This window comes from Hypanus sabinus, chromosome 2 (assembly GCF_030144855.1).
Source record: "Hypanus sabinus isolate sHypSab1 chromosome 2, sHypSab1.hap1, whole genome shotgun sequence".
NCBI classification, from domain to species: domain Eukaryota; kingdom Metazoa; phylum Chordata; class Chondrichthyes; order Myliobatiformes; family Dasyatidae; genus Hypanus; species Hypanus sabinus.
Genome location: NC_082707.1, coordinates 98,756,488 through 98,775,643, shown reverse-complemented (window position 1 = coordinate 98,775,643; position 19,156 = coordinate 98,756,488). Strand labels below are relative to the sequence as shown.

The 19,156-nt window shown below is 38.9% G+C and overlaps 1 protein-coding gene across 4 annotated transcripts in view; it reads right to left on the bottom strand.

The window, feature by feature from the left end:
* Positions 1–3,131: 3,131 nt before the first annotated feature.
* The window catches only part of farp2 (FERM, RhoGEF and pleckstrin domain protein 2), a 242,812-nt gene continuing 226,787 nt past the window's right edge, over positions 3,132–19,156 (bottom strand). For all 4 annotated transcript variants that reach the window (XR_009508090.1, XR_009508099.1, XM_059951181.1 and 1 more), the window contains 2 exons: positions 5,154–5,305; positions 3,132–3,543 (listed from right to left, as the gene is read on the bottom strand). Coding sequence is in view for 2 of the 4 variants with exons in the window: in XM_059951181.1 (XP_059807164.1) it covers positions 3,471–3,543; positions 5,154–5,305 (225 nt within the window). In the remaining 2 variants the exon portion in view is untranslated. The remainder of the gene's footprint in view (positions 3,544–5,153; positions 5,306–19,156) is intronic.

Sequence of the window (19,156 nt, the reverse complement as noted above, 5' to 3'; positions counted from 1 at the left end):
ATCATGCTGCTGGGTACCAACGTCAGAGAGAAAAAGAGAAGAGGTTCTACAAGAGAAATACGTACAGCAAAGACTAAATTGAAAAGCAGAAACAAAAGTGATAGTTTCTAGATTGTTACTTGAGTCACGTACTTATAGGTACAGGGCCCATTGGCTTCTGCGTTAAATGTGTGGTGTGAGAGAAACAAGCTTGAGTTCATGAGATATTGGCACCAGTATTGAGAAAGGAAGGAACTATTCCAATAGGACAGGCTCCACCTGAACCATATTGGGACTAGAAGTCCTAGCTAGGACTGTGGATAAGACTTTAAACTAAATAATAGAGGTAGACCCATTGTCTCAGCTTGCTTCTGCCCCACCAAACTCATTTCTGCATACCTTGACACTGTTTTATCCCCCCTTGTTCAATCTCTCCCACCTATGTTCGTGACACATCTCACACTTTGATCTTTTTCGATTATTTTAAATTCCCTGGCCCTCACCGCCTTATTTTCACCATGGACATCTAGTCCCTATATATCTCCATTCCTCACCAGGAAGGTCTCAAAGCTCTCCGCTTCTTTTTGGATTCTAGACCTAACCAATTCCCCTCTACCACCACTCTCCTCCGTCTAGCATAATTTCTCTCAATAATTTCTCCTTTGGCTCCTCCCACTTCCTCCAAACCAAAAGTGTAGCCATGGGCACCTGTATGGGTCCCAGTTATGCCTGCCTTTTTGTTGGCTTTGTGGAACAGTCCATGTTCCAAGCCTATACGAGTATCCGTCCCCCTTTTCCTTTGCTACATCGACGATTGCATTGGCGCTGCCTCTTGCACGCATGCTGAGCTCGTTGACTTCATTAACTTTGCCTCCAACTTTCATCCTGCCCTCAAATTTACCTGGTCCATTTCCGACACCTCCCTCCCCTTTCTTGATCTTTCTGTCTCCATCTCAGGAGACGGCTTATATCTACTATAAGCCTACTGACTCTCACAGCTGCCTGGACTATTCCTCTTCCCACCCTGTCTCTTGCAAAAATGCCATCCCCTTCTCGCAGTTCCTTCATCTCCGCCGCATCTGCTCTCAGGATGAGGCTTTTCATTCCAGGACGAAGGAGATGACTTGCTTTTTTAAACAAAGGGGTTTCCCTTACTCCACCATCAACTCTACTCTCAAACGCATCTCTCCCATTTCCCGCACATCTGCCCTCACCCCCACCCGCCCGCCACCCAACTATGGATAGGGTTCCCCTTGTCCTCACCTACCACCCCACCAGCCTCTGGGTCCAACATATAATTCTCCGTAACTTCTGTCACCTCCAAAGGGATCCCACTACCAAGCACATCTTCCCCCCCACTTCTGCTTTCCATAGGGATCACTCCCTACACGACTCCCTCGTCTATTCATCCCCCCCCCAATCCCTTCCCACCGATCTCCCTCCTGGCACTTATCCTTGTAAACGGAACAAGTGCTACACCTGCCCTTACACTTCCTCCCTCACCACCATTCAGGGCCCCAGACAGTCCTTCCAGGTGAGGCGACACTTCACCTGTGAGTCGGCTGGTGTGGTATACTGCATCCGGTGCTCCTGGTGTGGCCTTTTATATATTGGTGAGACCCGACGCAGACTGGGAGACCGTTTCGCGGAACACCTACGCTCGGTCCGCCAGAGAAAGCAGGATCTCACAGTGGCCACACATTTCAATTCCACATCCCATTCCCATTCTGATGTGTCTATCCATGGCCTCCTCTACTGTCAAAATGAATCCAAACTCAGGTTGGAGGATCAACACCTTATATACTGGCTGGGTAGCCTCCAACCTGATGGCATGAACATTGATTTCTCTAACTTCTATTAATGCCCCTCCTCCCCTTCTTACCCCATCCCTTATTTATTCCCCCTCCTTTTTTCCCTCTCTCTGCCCCTCTCACAATCACTCTTTGCCTGTTCTCCATCTCTCTCTGGTACTCCCCTCCCTCTTTCTTTCTCCTGAGGCCTCCCGTCCCATGATCCTTTCCCTTCTCCAGCTGTGTATCCCTTTTGCCAATCACCTTTCCAACTCTTAGCTTCATCCCACCCCCTCCAGTCTTCTCCTATCATTTCAGATCCCCCTCCCATTTTCAAATCTCTTACCATCTTTTCTGTCAGTTAGTCCTGACAAAGGATCTTGGCCCGAAACGTCGACTGTACTTCTTCCTATAGATGCTGCCTGGCCTGCTGCGTTCCACCAGCATTTTGTGGTGTGTGTTCAATAGATTGGAAAAAAAAGGTGGATAAAGTAAAAAGGAAAGAAAGCAGGAAGTCTCCAGAATAAAAAGTAAGAAAGGAAGTTTAGAAGAGGATACGTTTAACTTGAGGCAACATGGTGAATATAGGACTGAGGTGTTGTATTTCAATGCACACAGTAACAGTAACATAAGTTAAGTGGGTAAGTTTGTAGCACAGCTAGAAGTTGGGGGGTACAATGTTGTGGGCATCACAGTGTTGTGGCTGAAAGGAGATCATGGCTGGGACCTAAATATACGAGGCTACATATCCTATTGAAAAGAAAGGCAGGTGAGCCAAGAGAGGGGTTGGAAGGGTTTGATGTAAAAAAAAATAAAAATCAAATCCTTAGCAAGAAGTGACATAGAATCAGAAGACAAGAATATCATAAATGTCACTCCACTCTTTAAAAAGACAGGGAGGCAAAAGACAAGAAATTATAGGCCACTTTGCCTGACTTCAGTGGCTGGTAAGATTTTTGAGAAATAGCAGGCAGGATAGTCAAAGGAGAGTCAGTAGGTGATGTTTCTCTTGGATTTTCCGAAAGCCTTTGCGTAAGTGTGTCGCGGGCTAGTTGGATCATAAGGGCGCCATGACGAATGTCATTGCCAGCCATCAGTCTGGTGTACACAACACTATAACAAACTAGTTATATTGCAAATGTGATATGGTTTGGCCATGTCATCTCATAACAGACAATAGAGAAAAAATACATAACATGCCTATTCCTAAACAATTTCTGGTGTTTCTTGTGCCTCAGCCGGTTGTAAACTGAAGTCACTGTGCTCAACACCAGATTAATTTAATTTTTAATTGTATAGGAAGCAATTCCTTTGGTATTTGATAAATGATGCATCAAGATTCCCTGGGAGAAAACAACAGTCAACCTTTAACCATCAAGAGCATCATTAATTTAATCCAAAAATCAATCCTTAAACTCCAGGTCTAAACCCACCCCAACCTCACAATGATTCTTCCACTGATACAATAAGACATGCAGGAAGTTGTTTTCTGAGGAGTGACCAGGCTTATTCACGACTGCAGCTTGTCCATGTTTTGTCAGTTCAACTTGGTGATGCATTGTTGTCAGAGCAAATTGACCATTCCTTTGTGCACCTTGAAACCAGTTCCCACTTCTTCCATTCAAAGTGCTCCTGGTACTAATGTATCCTCCAGAACTCTGTAGGTTCTAGACGGCGACACTCAGAATTTTGCAGCTCAATTCAAGTATCCTTCTGGCTGCAATGGGCTGTCCATCCTGGTGAATTGGTTGCACTTTTGATAACTTCCATCCACCTAGTGAAAGGAAACCAAGTTCAGTAATCAGTAGGTAACACAGCACAGAAAAGCAGCCAATATGATGGAAGACTTCTCCCACCTTGCTCATTCTCTCTTCTACCCCTTCCATTGAGCAGAAGATGCAAAAACTGGAAAACTTGTACTTTCTGGCTGAAGAACAGCTTCTATCTCATTGTTGTTAGACTACTGAATGGACCTCCCATATGATCAAATTAGACTCTTGGGCTCACAATCTACCACATTATGTACCTTGTCTAACTGTACTTTCTCTGTATCCATAACACTAGATTTTGCATTCTGTTACTACATTCTACTACCTCTCTGTACCGATGAAATGATCTGAACGGAATTATGCAAAACAAAACCTTTTCATCTTGTTACATGTGATAATAAATAGTCACCACTTAGCATTTCCACTCTTTAAAAAGTTAACTGCGGGGAAGGCATCTAAAGTATTTTGTTCTGCATCCAGTGCAGGAAGTTGAACAGGTTCTGCTCTCATGGAGTGGTAAGCAGGGTGTTTGTAACCTACTGTTCATGGGTTCATTCTCACATCATCATTGTGCTTCCTGATCACAATGGCTTCTAATTTCTCAATGCCCGTATGTTTAAAAATTCTCTTCCTTCTATTCAAATGACTACATTTCCTCGTTTCTTTCTATCCCTGCAATCTCCTTCAGCCTCCATCCCCACAATACAAGCACGATCATTTCCAGGTAACTCTTGATTTCCATCAGCCATTCCAGGGCACCTGGATGAAACTCCTGCTAAAAGTGTTTGGTGACAGTTATCAACTTTGTAAAGGAATAGAACATTAACCAATGCAGTAAAAGGATGCATCAATCAGTCAATAAAAGACTGTAATTAGTAGATTATAGCACCAGAGCCCCAGGTTCAATTCTGACTTCAGTGCTCTCTGTGGAGTTCGCACACCCTCCCTGTGATGGTGTCAATTTGCCCTGGGTGCTCTGGTTTCATCCTACAAAGACGTGTACACAGAGTGCTGGGTGCCAGGGCTGATGGTGGGATATGGTTCACGTGTAGGCAGGAAGGATTAGTGTAATTAGGCATCATTACCTTAATTAGATCAGTACAACCTTGTGGGTTCAAGTGCTGGTCCCTGCCCGTGTTGTACTGTTCTACGTTGTATGACGTGCAGGTTGGAGGGTTAATTGGCTGCTGGGAATTTCTCCCAGTGTGTGGATGAGGAGTAGAATCTGTAGTTGATGATAATACAGGGAGAATAAAGAATAGGATTAGTGTAAATGGGTGGTTGATGGTCAGCACTGACTTGATGGGCTGAAGGGCCTGATTCTATGCTCGTTCTATAATTCCATGGAAACTGACTGTGGATTTTCCTAGAATACGACACATAAAATGGGCCAACTGGTTCCTGCAGGTTAGTTTTCACCTGGTATAGACTACTCTGGTGTTGATCCAGGGCATGTAATGCCCTTTTGAGGTGGTGGAGAGGGGCTAGATCTGGCTTTAAGCCACGTCTGGGAGAACACAACATGTCAATCATAACCTTGACTGAAATACTGTCTGGAAGTCAAACTAAAATTTGCACTGTGCTCTTATGCGCTAATGTAAAGTTGGAATATTACCTTTCAAAAGTGTACTCGCTTTCTGCTCTGAAGAAATAGACATGAGATTTGAAGTGCAGTTTAAAGACATAATCTTTGTAGATGTGGTCGCGGTCGGTAGGCATGCTCACTGAGTAACCCAACAGTGGAAGACTGGCCAGAGGGTAGTCATCCTGGAAAGGCCAAAGAATAACATCTTCACCAGAAGCAATAAGCAAGAACCACAGATGCAAAGAGTGACTACTGACAGTCTCAATTCCACCAATGTTAACTGAACCTACCTTGAGATTGAATAACCTCCTGCAAAGCAATTCTGTTCACTTTAACATTAAAGCACAATGTGCAGCAAAGAAACAACAGAAACCCATTCAACTCATTGAACAGTACAGTGGCTGATCCCTGTATATCTTAATTTCTTATAGCCACCCAGGTAACATATTCTTCAGTACCTGGCCCCAACAAAAGCTGATCAATCTTGGTTTTGAAATTTTGAGCTTCAGCATCTTTTTTGGGGGAAGAAAGTTTCAAGTTTCCACTCCCAATGACATGTCACAGCAGCAGAAAGATGCAACTCTAACTGTCTAGACAGCCCTGGGCCTACGTTGTCTATTGCTCGATGAAAATCCCATCATAATTAATTCTTCGTCCCAATGTTCCCCATAAATTAGTCTTCTTTAAGTAAATGTACATAAGCCTCTTTGAAATGTAATTTTATACTCTCAGTTAATCTGCTCCATATATTAGCAACCTTCTAAGTGAAAAAACTGCATCTTCCATGTGTCTGTCCATTTTTTTGTGGATACCTGATATATATTACCATCCTCAGTAATTACTACATTGTCACATCTCATATCATTCATAAACTTGGAACGTATTCCCTTTACCCAAGCCCACTTCACTTGTACATATCTTCCCCCAACCAGAATAGCATTTGTGCACCATTAAGATGGTTTAAGATGCCATCTGGTGAAGATGGCACTGGTATCCCTGCCTGGTATGGGATCTGTACCTCCTTCAACTGCAGCACTCTGCAGAGAGTGGTGCGGACAGTCCGGCGCATCTGCGGATGTGAACTTCCCACTATTCAGGACATTTAAAACGACAGGTGTGTAAAAAGGGCCTGGAGACCCAAGTCACCACAAACACACACTGTTCCAGCTGTTGCCATCCAGGAAACGGTACCGCAGCATAAAAGTCGGGACCAACAGGCTCTGGGACAGCTTCTTCCACCAGGCCATCAGACTGATTAATTCATGCTGACACAATTGTATTGACTGTTCTGTTATATATCTTACTGTACATACCATGTATTGCAAATTACTATAATTTGAACATTGCACATTTAGACAGAGACGTAACATAAAGATTTTTATTCCTCACGTATGTAAGAAATTCAATTCAATTCAACGACTACCTATCGGTGACAAAGAAAACAAATAAATACTTTATTAATAACTTTTTCTGTTAAACGATCATTGCAATCAATAGCCTGTAATTTCCCAGTCAGCGTTGAGCTTTTGAACCGTCTGTAAAACCTGGCATTTTTGCAGTGTGATCTGAAGTTTCAAAAGGTGCAGTACACTTTCTGTATGGCAGGCAGACTTGAGGCAGCTGGCCCAGGCCTGAGAACAGGAAAGAGCCAGTACCTGGCCATTGCTGGAGCGCACTTGGAGGTGTTTCAATGCGGCAAAACAGAAGTGAGGTGAGGCGAGGCAGAGTCGAGGTGGAGCCCAGGGCCAGGCCCGTGAACAAGGAAAGACCTGAGGTTTGATCAATTTAAGCGCTGGGTAAACTGGAAAGGTCCGGTATGCATCTGAGAGCATTAAAAGCGGCAGGGACGGGTCCAAGAGCAAGGAATGACCCAAAGTTTGACCAATTTCAACGCCGGGCCAGATTGAAATGGTCAGGGTGTCACGGCCAGTTCGGCTTCCTGCTCTGCAATGTTTTAAAAGACAGGGTCTTTTTATCATCTCCCCACAACCTTTGTCACTGACTACTCAAGTGCCTATCAACCTTTACTTAAAAAATACCCAATTACTTGGGCTCCACAGATGTCGGTAGCAATGAATTCCACAGATTTGCTGCTCTATAGCTAAAGAAATTACTCCTCATGCCCTGTTCTAAACATCCTTCTATTCCGAGTCTGTGCCCTCTGGAACTAGACTCCCCCACTACAAGAAACATCCTCTCCACGTCCACTCAATCTAAGCCATTCAATATTCAATATTCATTCTTCTAAATTCTAGCAGGTACAGGCCCAAAGCCATCAAAACCGCCTCATATGTTAATCCTTTCATTCCCATGAACCTCCTCTGGACCCTCTGCAATATCAGCATATCCTTTCTTACCAGTGACTCAACCTGCAAGTTAATCTTTAGGGAGTCCTGCACAAAGACTCCCAATCCCTTTGCACCTCTGATTTCTGAATTTGCTCTCCATTAAGAATATACTCCATGCTTTTATTCTTTCTACCAAAGTGCATGACCATCAACTGTATTCCATCTGCCTCTTCTTTGCCTATTCTCCTATTCAAAGTCCTTTTCCAGACTCCCTGCTTCCTCAACACTATCAGCCCCTCCACCTATCTGTGTACTGTCCGCAAACTTGGCCACATAGCCATCAATTTTGTCATCCAAATCATTCATATATAATGTGAAAAAAACCAGTCCCAACACAGACCCCTGCGGAACGCCATTAGTCACTGGTAGCCAACCAAAAAGGTCTCCTTTATTCCCACTCTTTGCCTCCTGCCTGTCAGCCAATTTTCTATCCATGCTATATCTTTCCTGTATTACTATGGGTTCTTACCTTGTTTGGCAGCTTCATATGTGGAACCTCAAAGGCCTTCTACAAATACAAATAAACAACATCCACTGACTCTCCTTTGTATACCCTGCCTGTCATTTCCTCAAACAGGAAATAACTTGTTAGTCAAGGCATTGAGTTCAAAAGTCAAGAGGTTACGTTGCAACTTTATAAATCTTTAGATGGGCCGCATCTGGAGTATTGCGTACAATTCTGGTTGCCCACTACAGGAAGAATGTTGAGGCTTTGGAGAGAGTGCAGGAGAGGTTTACTAGAATGCTGCCTGGTTTAGAAGGCATGTGCTATCATGAGAAGCTGGATAAACTTGGATTGTTTTCTCTGGAGAGCGGAGGCTGAGAGGATATCTGATAGAGGTTTACAAGATTATGAGAGACATAGATAGGATGAACTGGGAGTATTTGTTTCCCAGGGTTGAAATGTCATCAGTCTACCATTATCCACTATTTGCATGCCACATCCCCTGCAGTAGAGTCATGTGTAAGTGAATTATGAAAGGTACTGGATGACGCAACATCTGTCTCCATGCTGTACACCACGAACCATTACCCAACAGAGGACAAACAGGTGTTGCTGCCAAGCTGTAGGCCTCTGATTGGGAAGCATATCGGACCAAGGAAGATCCAATATGCTGCTCAGAGGAATCTTGAGAATGATGAAAGCAGTGGTCTGACTACAAGAGTTTTGTAAGCAAAGTATCTGAGAAAGCCTCTATTATGATAATCAGTTACTTCTGAAATGTGGCTTGGTTTTAAGCTGAAAGAAAGTTTAAGGAGGTCCAAGAACATTGCAACCATTTGGCTTTTGTGGGTATAAAGAACCAGAATCTACTCTGCGTGCATTAAGGAACTTCAAGTGGGAGACAAAAAGCTGCTTGTAAAAGTACATGCAATGACCAAAGCCCAGCTGGATGAATGGACGGCCAAAAAGAAAGGAGTCACTGGAGATACGAAAACAAAGAATTGATCAGACAATGTTGTGGATGAGGAAAGCAAGAGGAGAGGCCAGATCGTAAAGGCAGCAAGCGAAGCATTAATGAGAGAATACTCTAGTGAGCAAAATGGACCTTCCCAAGATCAAGATACACAAACTAGAAGAAAAAGGAAGGAAATAAATGGTTTTCAGAGCTATCAGAACCACTTCCTACAATCTCAGAATCTACTTCTACAAACACCACAGAGGAGGCCCCAGAACCTGAGACTTCTCACAGCTACAAGTCTCACCTGCAGCAGAGTGATCTCCTCTATCAGGAAAGACATTATCCTAGAAGGGTAAGAAATCCTCCACAGCGATTAAGTCTTTAGTCTGAATGGGACAATTAAAAACTTACTAATCTGTGCATATCTGTATATAGTAGTTCTATTATATAGTATACTGAGTATATAGTTGAGATGCATTCTATGTTGAGTTGGAGTTTATAGCTAAGCAGGCAGGAATGTTGTGTGTTTAATATTTCAGTATTTATATATATATATGTGTGTGTGTGTGTGTGTGTGTGTGTGTGTGTGTGTTGTTTGTTTAAATAATTCATTACAGGTTATATGCATAAATGTATGAATTTGCATAGGGGGTGGAGTTTCAAGATGGCGGCGTAAGCATCTGCCTTTTAGGCGCTCTTTATTTTTTTAACTATAATCACCCTTTAATTAGACCTTTTCGAACTTAATCATATGAGTTGCTACCTTTGATTGACCCTTTTTTCCTAAAATAATAGTTGATCTAATCTTGTCAAACCTAAAATGGCTACAAGTAAGAAATCGGCTAAGGATCCTGTATCCATCGACGCAATTGTTGGTCTTTTGGACACTAAACTGGATGTTAAATTTGCGGCTATGGAAAGTAAATTGGACAATAAACTGGATGCTAAATTTGCGGCTCTGGAAGGCAGACTAGAAGGTAAATTGGACAGTAAACTGTTAAGTTTGGAAAGGAGGATTACTTCGAAAATATCCGATCTTGAAGGAGTTGTTAAATCGCTTGAAACTAAGTTTCAGTCGCAGGCGTTAGAGGTTCAACAGCATGGAAATAAGATCACGACTCTTGAACAATCAATTTGTGAAAAAGCACGTACAATTGAAGTGTTAGAGAAGAAGATAGAGTCGACTGCTAAAACTTTAGATCAGTACAAGTTTAAAATTACTGATCTTGAAAATCGTTCTCGCAGACAGAATTTGCGCATCATCGGAATTCCCGAAAAAGTTGAGTCCGGTGATTTAACTGAATTTTTCTCTAAATTACTGTGGGAAATTTTCGGTGGTGAAGGTTTGAAAAATGAACCTGTTATTGACCGCGCTCATAGAGTTGCGAGGCTTTCGTCTGTGTCTGATAAACCACGAGCGGTGATTGTTCGCCTTCATTATCCTCGTGAGAAAGAGCTTCTAATTCGATTAGCTCGTAAAAAAGGTATGATCTCCTACAGAAATTATTCATTTCGAATAGTTGAAGACTATTCGTATGAAGTAATGAAAGCCAGGATCGCTTTTAAACCAGTGATGGCAGAGATTCATTCGATTGGATTTAAACAAGCTTTAATGTATCCAGCGAAACTTAGAATGGTGCTGCCCGACAACAGTCTACACTTTTTTATCACTCCTGAAGAAGCGAAGAAATTTGTTGAAGAATATCGATCCTCTAGTGCAACTTGAACTATGAGTTACATTGAAGATTTTTTTTTGGAGAGAGGATGTTATTTCATTTTAAGTTTTAACCCTGGAAGTTGGGTTATAACTTCTTATTTTGAACTATGGGTCTGGGTCTTTTTTTTTACTACTATTATTATTGCTTATAGATGCTGTTTTAATTTTTATAATATCCTTTTTTTATATACGTTTGTATTTTGTAATAATGAATTATTTTTTTTTCAAAATGTCGTTTCTTCTTCCCATAAGTCTTTACTTTTTATAAGCATTTATTTGCTTGCCTGTATTTAGAAATGGAACAAAGGTTTTGAATTCTTTTTCTTTAGTTTTTTTTTTAAATATGTTGTAGTGTCTATTAAATCTTTTTTTTATAAAAATATTCTATTTTGATAACTTTTTTACTATATTTTCTTATTAGATTGCTGAATTTATATTCATATTTTGTAATATGGCTTTCTCAAAATGTCGTTTCTTCTTCCCATAAGTCTTGGCTTGTGAAACGTCATCTTTGTATCTGAATATGGAATTTCTTTTTTAAAGGTGTATCACATTTTTAAACTTTAATGTGCATTTTTTTTTATTAATGATCTTTCTGGTTTTACTATTTTAGTTTTTTTTTGATTTGTCTGATATGGGTGTGTATGTGTATGTGTATATATATATATATATATATATATATATATATATATGTAGGTATATATATATATATTTTTTTTTTGCAACTCTATATTTTAATTGGGGTGTTATATAGTTTTTTCTTAAAAAATTTTCTTATGGAGCTGCCATCTTGAAATGGGGGTAATATTAGTATTAGTTTATGCGCCTGCCGCTTGGCTTTCTTTCAAAGGGTGGGGGGAGGGGGGAGGGATCTTTTTTCATGCTTTTGCTTTTTATTTTTTTGCTTTTAGTTTATGGGCTGACTTTAAATTGTTAATATTGTTGAGGTGTCAGGATCTCCGGTTGCTCCTGAATCAATTTTCCTTCTTCCTAAATTGTGGGTTATGTGTCTTTTTAACCTTTTATGATACACACAATTAATATTGGTATGATGGATAAATCTATTAACTTTATCTCGTGGAATACTAATGGTTTAAATCATCCGATTAAACGTAAAAAAATATTTAAAGTATTCCATAGATTGAACGCTAATATTATTTTTGCACAGGAGACCCACATTAGGAGGGAGGATAATCAACGTTTTTTTAGGTTCTGGAAAGGTCAACAATTTCACTCAAATTGTACCGCTAAAATTAGGGGTGTGTCTATTTTTATAGACGCCTCAATTTCGTTTACACATTATGAAATTATTTCTGATCCACAGGGTAGATTTTTGTTGATAACTGGTTCACTTTTTAATCGGAAAGTTGTTTTAGTTAATATTTATGCTCCAAACTTTGATTGTCCTGAATTTTTTAAACGTTTATTTACTTCTCTTCCTAATTTGAATGAATATATGTTGATTATGGGTGGAGACTTTAATTGTTGTTTGAATCCTTCGATGGATAGATCTAAACCTATTCGAACTCTTCCGAATAGATCAGCTTTACTTATTAATTCTTTTATGGTTGATTCTGGAATTACTGAAATATGGCGGTTTTTGAATCCTAAAGGTAAAGAATTTTCATTTTTTTCACATGTATATCATAGTTATTCTAGAATTGATTACTTTCTTATTGATCATCGTTTATTAACAGATGTTATTGATTGTAAATACGATTCTATTGCTATTTCGGATCATGCGCCTTTGAAGTTATCTATCAAGATTTCGGATTCTTCTATCAATACTAGATCTTGGAGACTTAATGCTACTTTACTTCAAGATCCAGAATTTATTACCTTCATAAAACAACAAATTGACTTATTTTTTTCAACAAACTATAATGAAGAGATTGATAAAGGAATACTTTGGGACTCTTTCAAGGCTTTTATTCGTGGACAAATTATTTCATATTCCGCTGGTAAAAGAAAACAAAGATATTCAGATATAGCTTTATTGGTGGATAAAATTAAAGAAATTGATAAGATTTATTCCGTTACTCCTACCAAAGAACTTTATAAGAAGAGAGTTGAGCTTCAAATGGAACATAGTTTATTATTATCTTCTTCAATTGAGAATCAATTAATTAAGACTAGGGCTCAATTTTATATTCATAGTGATCGAACTGGTAAATTGTTAGCTAATCAATTAAAAGCTATTTCGACTAAGCGACAAATTATTAAAATTCGTAAACAAGACGGTAATTTAACTACTGATTATAAAGAAATCAATAACACTTTTCAAGATTTTTATAAATCTTTATATCAATCAGAATTTGACGGTGACCGGTTTACGATGGATAATTTTTTTAATAATTTGAATATTTCTAAACTGATAGATGAAGATTGTAGCTTGCTTGATGCTCCTATTTCTATGGATGAAATAAGAGAGGCTATCTCATCAATGAATTCAGGGAAAGCTCCTGGTCCTGATGGTTTTATTGTAGAATTTTTTAAAACTTTTTCTTTATTGCTTTCTCCTTGGCTATGTGAAATCTTTAATGATGCGTTTGTTAAGAAGAGATTACCTCAATCGTTTTATGAAGCTACTATCTCTTTAATTCTTAAAAAAGATAAAGATCCTACCTTATGTGCATCTTATCGCCCTATATCATTATTAAATGTAGACTCTAAGATTCTTACAAAAATTTTAGCCATTAGATTAGAAAAGGTATTACCACAGATTATTTCAGAAGATCAAACTGGTTTTATTAGGAATCGATATTCCTTTTTTAATATTAGAAAATTGATTAACATAATTTATACTTCATCACCTACAACCCCAGAATGTGTTATCTCATTAGATGCTGAAAAAGCCTTTGATAGAGTTGAATGGACATATTTATTTAATGCATTGAGAAACTTTAATTTTAGTCCTAATTTTATATCATGGATTAAATTAATATATTATAAACCTGTTGCTTCTGTTCTTACAAATAATTATAGATCCTCTTTTTTTCAATTATCTCGTGGTACGAGACAAGGTTGTCCTTTAAGTCCTTTATTATTTAATATTGCATTAGAACCTTTAGCTATTGCTATTCGTGAGTCTCCTAATATTTTTGGTATTACCCGTAATGAGAAGTTATACAAATTATCGCTTTATGCTGATGATTTGTTGTTATATATTTCTAATCCTAGTAGGTCTATTCCTGCTATTTTATCCTTGTTGGCTCAATTTGGTAGTTTTTCTGGTTATAAGTTAAACTTAGATAAGAGTGAGTTATTCCCTTTAAACGCGCAAACTTTATTGAGTGATAGGATGCCATTTAAAGTTGTTACTGATAACTTTATCTATTTAGGTATAAAAATCACCAAGAAATATAAAGATTTATTTGGACTGAATTTTTTACCTATGCTTCATCAAATTCAGCAACTTACTACTAGATGGTCTCCCTTATTTTTATCATTAGTTGGTCGGATTAATGCTATTAAAATGATGATTTTACCGAAATTTTTATATTTATTCCAAGCTTTACCAATTTTTATTCCTAAATCTTTTTTTGATAATATTGATTCAAAGATTTCCTCATTTGTTTGGCAAAATAAAAATCCTAGGTTAAGCAAAAGGCAATTACAAAAGTCTAAAAAAGATGGTGGTCTAGCTTTACCTAACTTTAGATTTTATTATTGGGCGAATAATATTCGTAACCTAATGTACTGGAAACTAGATTTGGATTCACCTGTGTGCCCACAGTGGGTAAATTTGGAATGTAGTGAGGTTAAGGGATATTCTATATTTTCCGTTCTTGGTTCTTTTCTTCCTATTGATTTAGCCAAATTCAATAAACAGATATCTAACCCTGTTGTTAAACATACACTACGAATTTGGTTTCAATTTCGCAAATTCTTTAATCTGAAAAACTTTGCTCTGGACAGCCCTATTTTATGTAATTTTTTTTTCAAACCTTCATTGACAGATCAAGCTTTTAGTATATGGAAAAGGAAAGGTATAAAATGTTTTCGTGATCTTTTTTTTGAAGGTACTTTGATGTCTTTTGATCAACTATCCAACAAATTTGAATTACCTAAATCTAATTTTTTTAGATATTTACAAATTAGAAATTTCTTACATAAAATTCTTCCATCTTTTCCTAATTCAACTCCATCGGATTTTTCAGATTTGATTTTTACTTTTAATCCTTGTCAGAAGGGATTAGTAGCTTTTATTTATAACATGATTATGAAGATACAGCCAGAAATATCGGATAGAATTAGACAAGAATGGGAAAAAGAACTTCGATGTAATATATCAACAGATAAATGGGAAAAAATTTTACAAATGGTTAATTCCTCCTCTATTTGTGCTAAACATGCTTTAATACAATTTAAAATTGTACATAGAGCTTATATGTCTAAAGATAAACTTGCCCGATTTTATTCGCATATTAATCCTCAATGTGACAGATGTCACTTAGAAGTGGCTTCATTGACTCACATGTTTTGGACATGTCCCACTTTACATAACTATTGGAAGGACATTTTTGATGTCATTTCCTCAGTATGGAATATCGATTTACAACCCCATTTTATTACTGCAATTTTCGGTATACCAAATGAAGATGGCAATCAGCTTTCCCCTTCAATCAGACGAATGATTGCTTTTGTAACATTAATTGCCAGAAGGTCTATATTACAAAACTGGAAAGAAGTAAATCCTCCTACTACATTTCAGTGGTTCTCCCAAACTATTTCTTATCTGAGTTTGGAAAAAATCAGAAGCACTATCTTTGATTCTTCAATTAAATTTGAAGAAACCTGGGGACCATTTATTCGACACTTTCATATGAATTAATTTGGCTTATTTCAGATCCTTTTCTCTACTTATACTTGTTCAGGTATGGAGTTCTGGAGTTCTTTTCTTGACACCTTTATATATTTATAAAGTGCTATTATTGCCCATGTTAGTTTTAGTTTAGTATTTTTTTTCATTATATATTTTTTCTCATATATAATTTCAATTTTTTTTTCTTTTTTCGACGATTATTTCTGTTTTTCATATATATTTATATAGACTTGATTGATTTATGTACCTTTTGTTGATGGATGTTTTAATAGGATATTATTATCCTATTACTAATGTAATCTCAAGTTTATTGAATCTGTAATCTATTCATTATTTTGTGTTGTTTTTTTTATATATGAAATTTAATAAAAAGATTGAAAAAGAAAGAAAGAATTTGCATACGTTATCACACTAACACATGATACATGCATGCCTTGAACAAACTAAGACTCGCATCTCTCGGCTCTCTTATTTTCCTTTGAATTAGTTTAATGTTTTGAATTACAAACGTAACAGAAAGAACGCAGACTAAGAGCAGAAAGCTGTTCAGTCCACCTAGCTCATTCTGTCATTTCGTAAATTTTAAATCTCAACACCACACTTCTACCTACATCAGCCAAGTTTCTCCCCCTATTTGTCAAGAAACAATCTATCTTAAAGATGTTCATTGGATTAACAACAGATCTGCGGTTACCCTGAGGAGTTAGCACCATAAAATGGAATTGCAAATGCAGTTTGTTCAATTGTTCTAAGCAGTTTCTCCAATTTAAATAGGGGCAATTATAATGATGAAAATTAGGCATCTAAAGGCAAGTAGGTTGCCTTATCCCATTAGACTGCACAGAATTTTAAAGCGAGTGGCTGAATGAGTCTGGTGAATTCCTTTTCTAGAGTGTGCTGTTACTATAGTAGCAATATCAGAAACATTCATGGAAACTTTACATTCTCACTAAATTCTGAAGGATACACATAACGTAGAACACAGTACAGGATGGCAGAGGGATAGGCCCTATTGCCCAAATCCCTCCAACCCCTGCCTGTTTATGTGCCTTTCCGAATGCTTCTTAAATGTTGCTATTGTACCTGCTTCCCTCAGCTCGCCTGCGGTTAAAGAGGGTACAAAGATCGCTGTCAAGATGCCAGCAATCTCCTTCCTTGCCTCCCTCAATAACCTGGGAAAATCTCATCAAGCCCTAGGAACTTACATGCTCTAAAAGATTAACATCCCCTCCCAGATCCCACTATGTGCCATGCTGTTCTCCTTGACAAATAGCAATGTGAGGAACTCATTTTGTATCTCATCACTTCCCCACATAACTTCCTTTTTCCTTGACTGATCCTGTCCTGTCCCTAGCTACTCTCTTGTTTTTAAATACATGTATAAAATGGCTTGGAATTCTCCTTAATCCTGTTCACCAAGGACATTCATTGCTGCCCTCTCACTCCCCACCCCCGCTTAGCTCTCTTGATTCTCTGTTTAAGGTCTTTCTTGAAAATTGGCTACCCACAGCACACCTCAAGGTTGCTGTGGTTGTTAACACAATTGACACATTTCACTGAGTGTTTCAATGTACATGTGATAAGTAAATTAATAAATTAAATGAATACACATATTATATCCTCTTAAAAACCATGTTGCAGGGCACTCACATCTCCCTTTGCTTTTCAGAGTTCTGCAGTTCACCTGCCCCATCACTGAGCTGTTCCAACAACCTATCGGACTCACTCTCAAGAACACTTCATCTCATGTTCTTGACATTTTTTGCTCATTTATTATTATTTTCATTTTGAATCTGCACAGTCTGTTGTATTTTGCACTTTGATTGTTCGGCCTTTCGGGTGTGGTCTTCCACTGATTCTATTGTGCTTCTTGTACTTACTGTGAGTGCTCACAAGAAAAATGAATCTCAGGGTTGTAGATATATACTTTGGGCATGGAAACAGGCCCCTTGGGCCAGCTCATCCACGCTGCCCCAAGTACCTATCGGAGCTAGTTCCATTTGCCTATATTGTTCCCATACCCCTCGAAACCTTTGTAGCTGTCAAGATGCCTTTTGAACATCGTAATTGTATCTGCCACTACCACTTTTGGCAGCTGATATAATCACCACCCCCTATGTGAAAAAGTTACCCCTCAATTCCCCTTCTTTCCACTCTCACCTTAAATCTACTGTATGCCCTCTAGTTTTAGATTCCCTTGCTCTAAGAAAAAGACTCTGATCATCCACCTATCTATGATTTTAGACACCTCTTTATAAATTACAAGGGGTATATATGTGTGTGGCTGGGCTGGCCAGTTATGTAGTGGCATCAGCACCAGACTTCAAGACGGATGGTCTTAAGTTCAAATCCGGTCGGCTCCCGACCTGGGCAGCAGCAGTATCTGTGTGCAAGAGAGACCTGGCAATCCACTTCCGTATCTTGCCACGAAAACCCAATGGTCAACGACACTATCCACAGAGTCGCCATGAGTCACAACTTGACAGCACTCAATAACAACATATATTTGTGAGGCATGATTTCACACATACAATCACGCTGACTATCCCCATCAGTTCTTTCCTTTCAAAATCCTGTCCCTTAGAATCGCCTTCAGTAACTTTCCCAGTGCTGATGTTTGGCTCACCAACCTATAGTGCCTCAGCTTTTCTTTTCAGCACTTCCGAAACAAAGGCAAAAAATTAGCCACCCTCCTGTCTTCGGGAATCTCAGCTGTGACTGAGGATGACGTATTTCTGTCAGTACCTCTCCAATTCCTTCTGTAGCTTCCCACAATGCTCTACGATACTTAGGCCCCAGGGATTCGTCCACCCTGATATGCCTTAATATCGCCAGTACCATTTCATTCATGTTTAATTTCTCACTATCTAGTTAATACGTTGTTTTCAATTGTTTTTGCCAAGATGGACTATTTTATAACTTCGGGTCTTCTGCCCCATTTCTTTGTTTCCTAACTTATCTGTAGCTCTGTATCCTGCACCTGCTCAGCCAGAAATTCATTCCAGTAGCTCAGACACCCAGAAAGAATAAAAAGACGACTTATAAGAATGTTGCCATGGGCTCAGGGGCCTGAGATATAGGGAGAGGCTAGGCAGGCTAACACTCGTTCCTTGATGTATAGGAGACCGAGAGGCAATAGTATGAATGTATACTGTCTTTTCCCCCAGGGAAAAGGAACAAAAAACTAGAGGGCATAGGTCCAAGGTGAAAGAAAAAAGATTTAAAAGGGATCTGAGGGGAAAATTCTTTACACAGTGGGTGGTGCAAATGTGGAAAAAGATGCCTGACAAAGCAGTTGAGGCAGCTATGACAAAACCATTTAAAGACATTTGGATAACTACAGCGATAGAAGAGGTTTAGAGGGATACGGAATTAAAAGCTTACGTGGTAACCTGGTTCACCATGGAGAAGATGGGCTGAAAGTCCTGTTTCTGTGCCGAATCACCCTGTCCTTTCCTGACTGACCATTCACAAAATAAGTATCTGCCTCAAGTAAATAGTCAATAGTTAAGAGTTCAACATGATGTGCTGCTCTTTGGTGAAAAATTTATTTATGTACTTAAAGCACAGCGCTGAGAAAACCCTTCTGCCCTTTGAGCCATGCCACCAGCAACCCACTGATTTAGCCCCAGCTGAACCACAGGACAATTTACAAAGACCAATTAACCTACTAACAGGTACGTCTTTGGACTGTGGGAGGAAACTGGAGTTCCCACATGTCAATGGGGAGGACATACAAG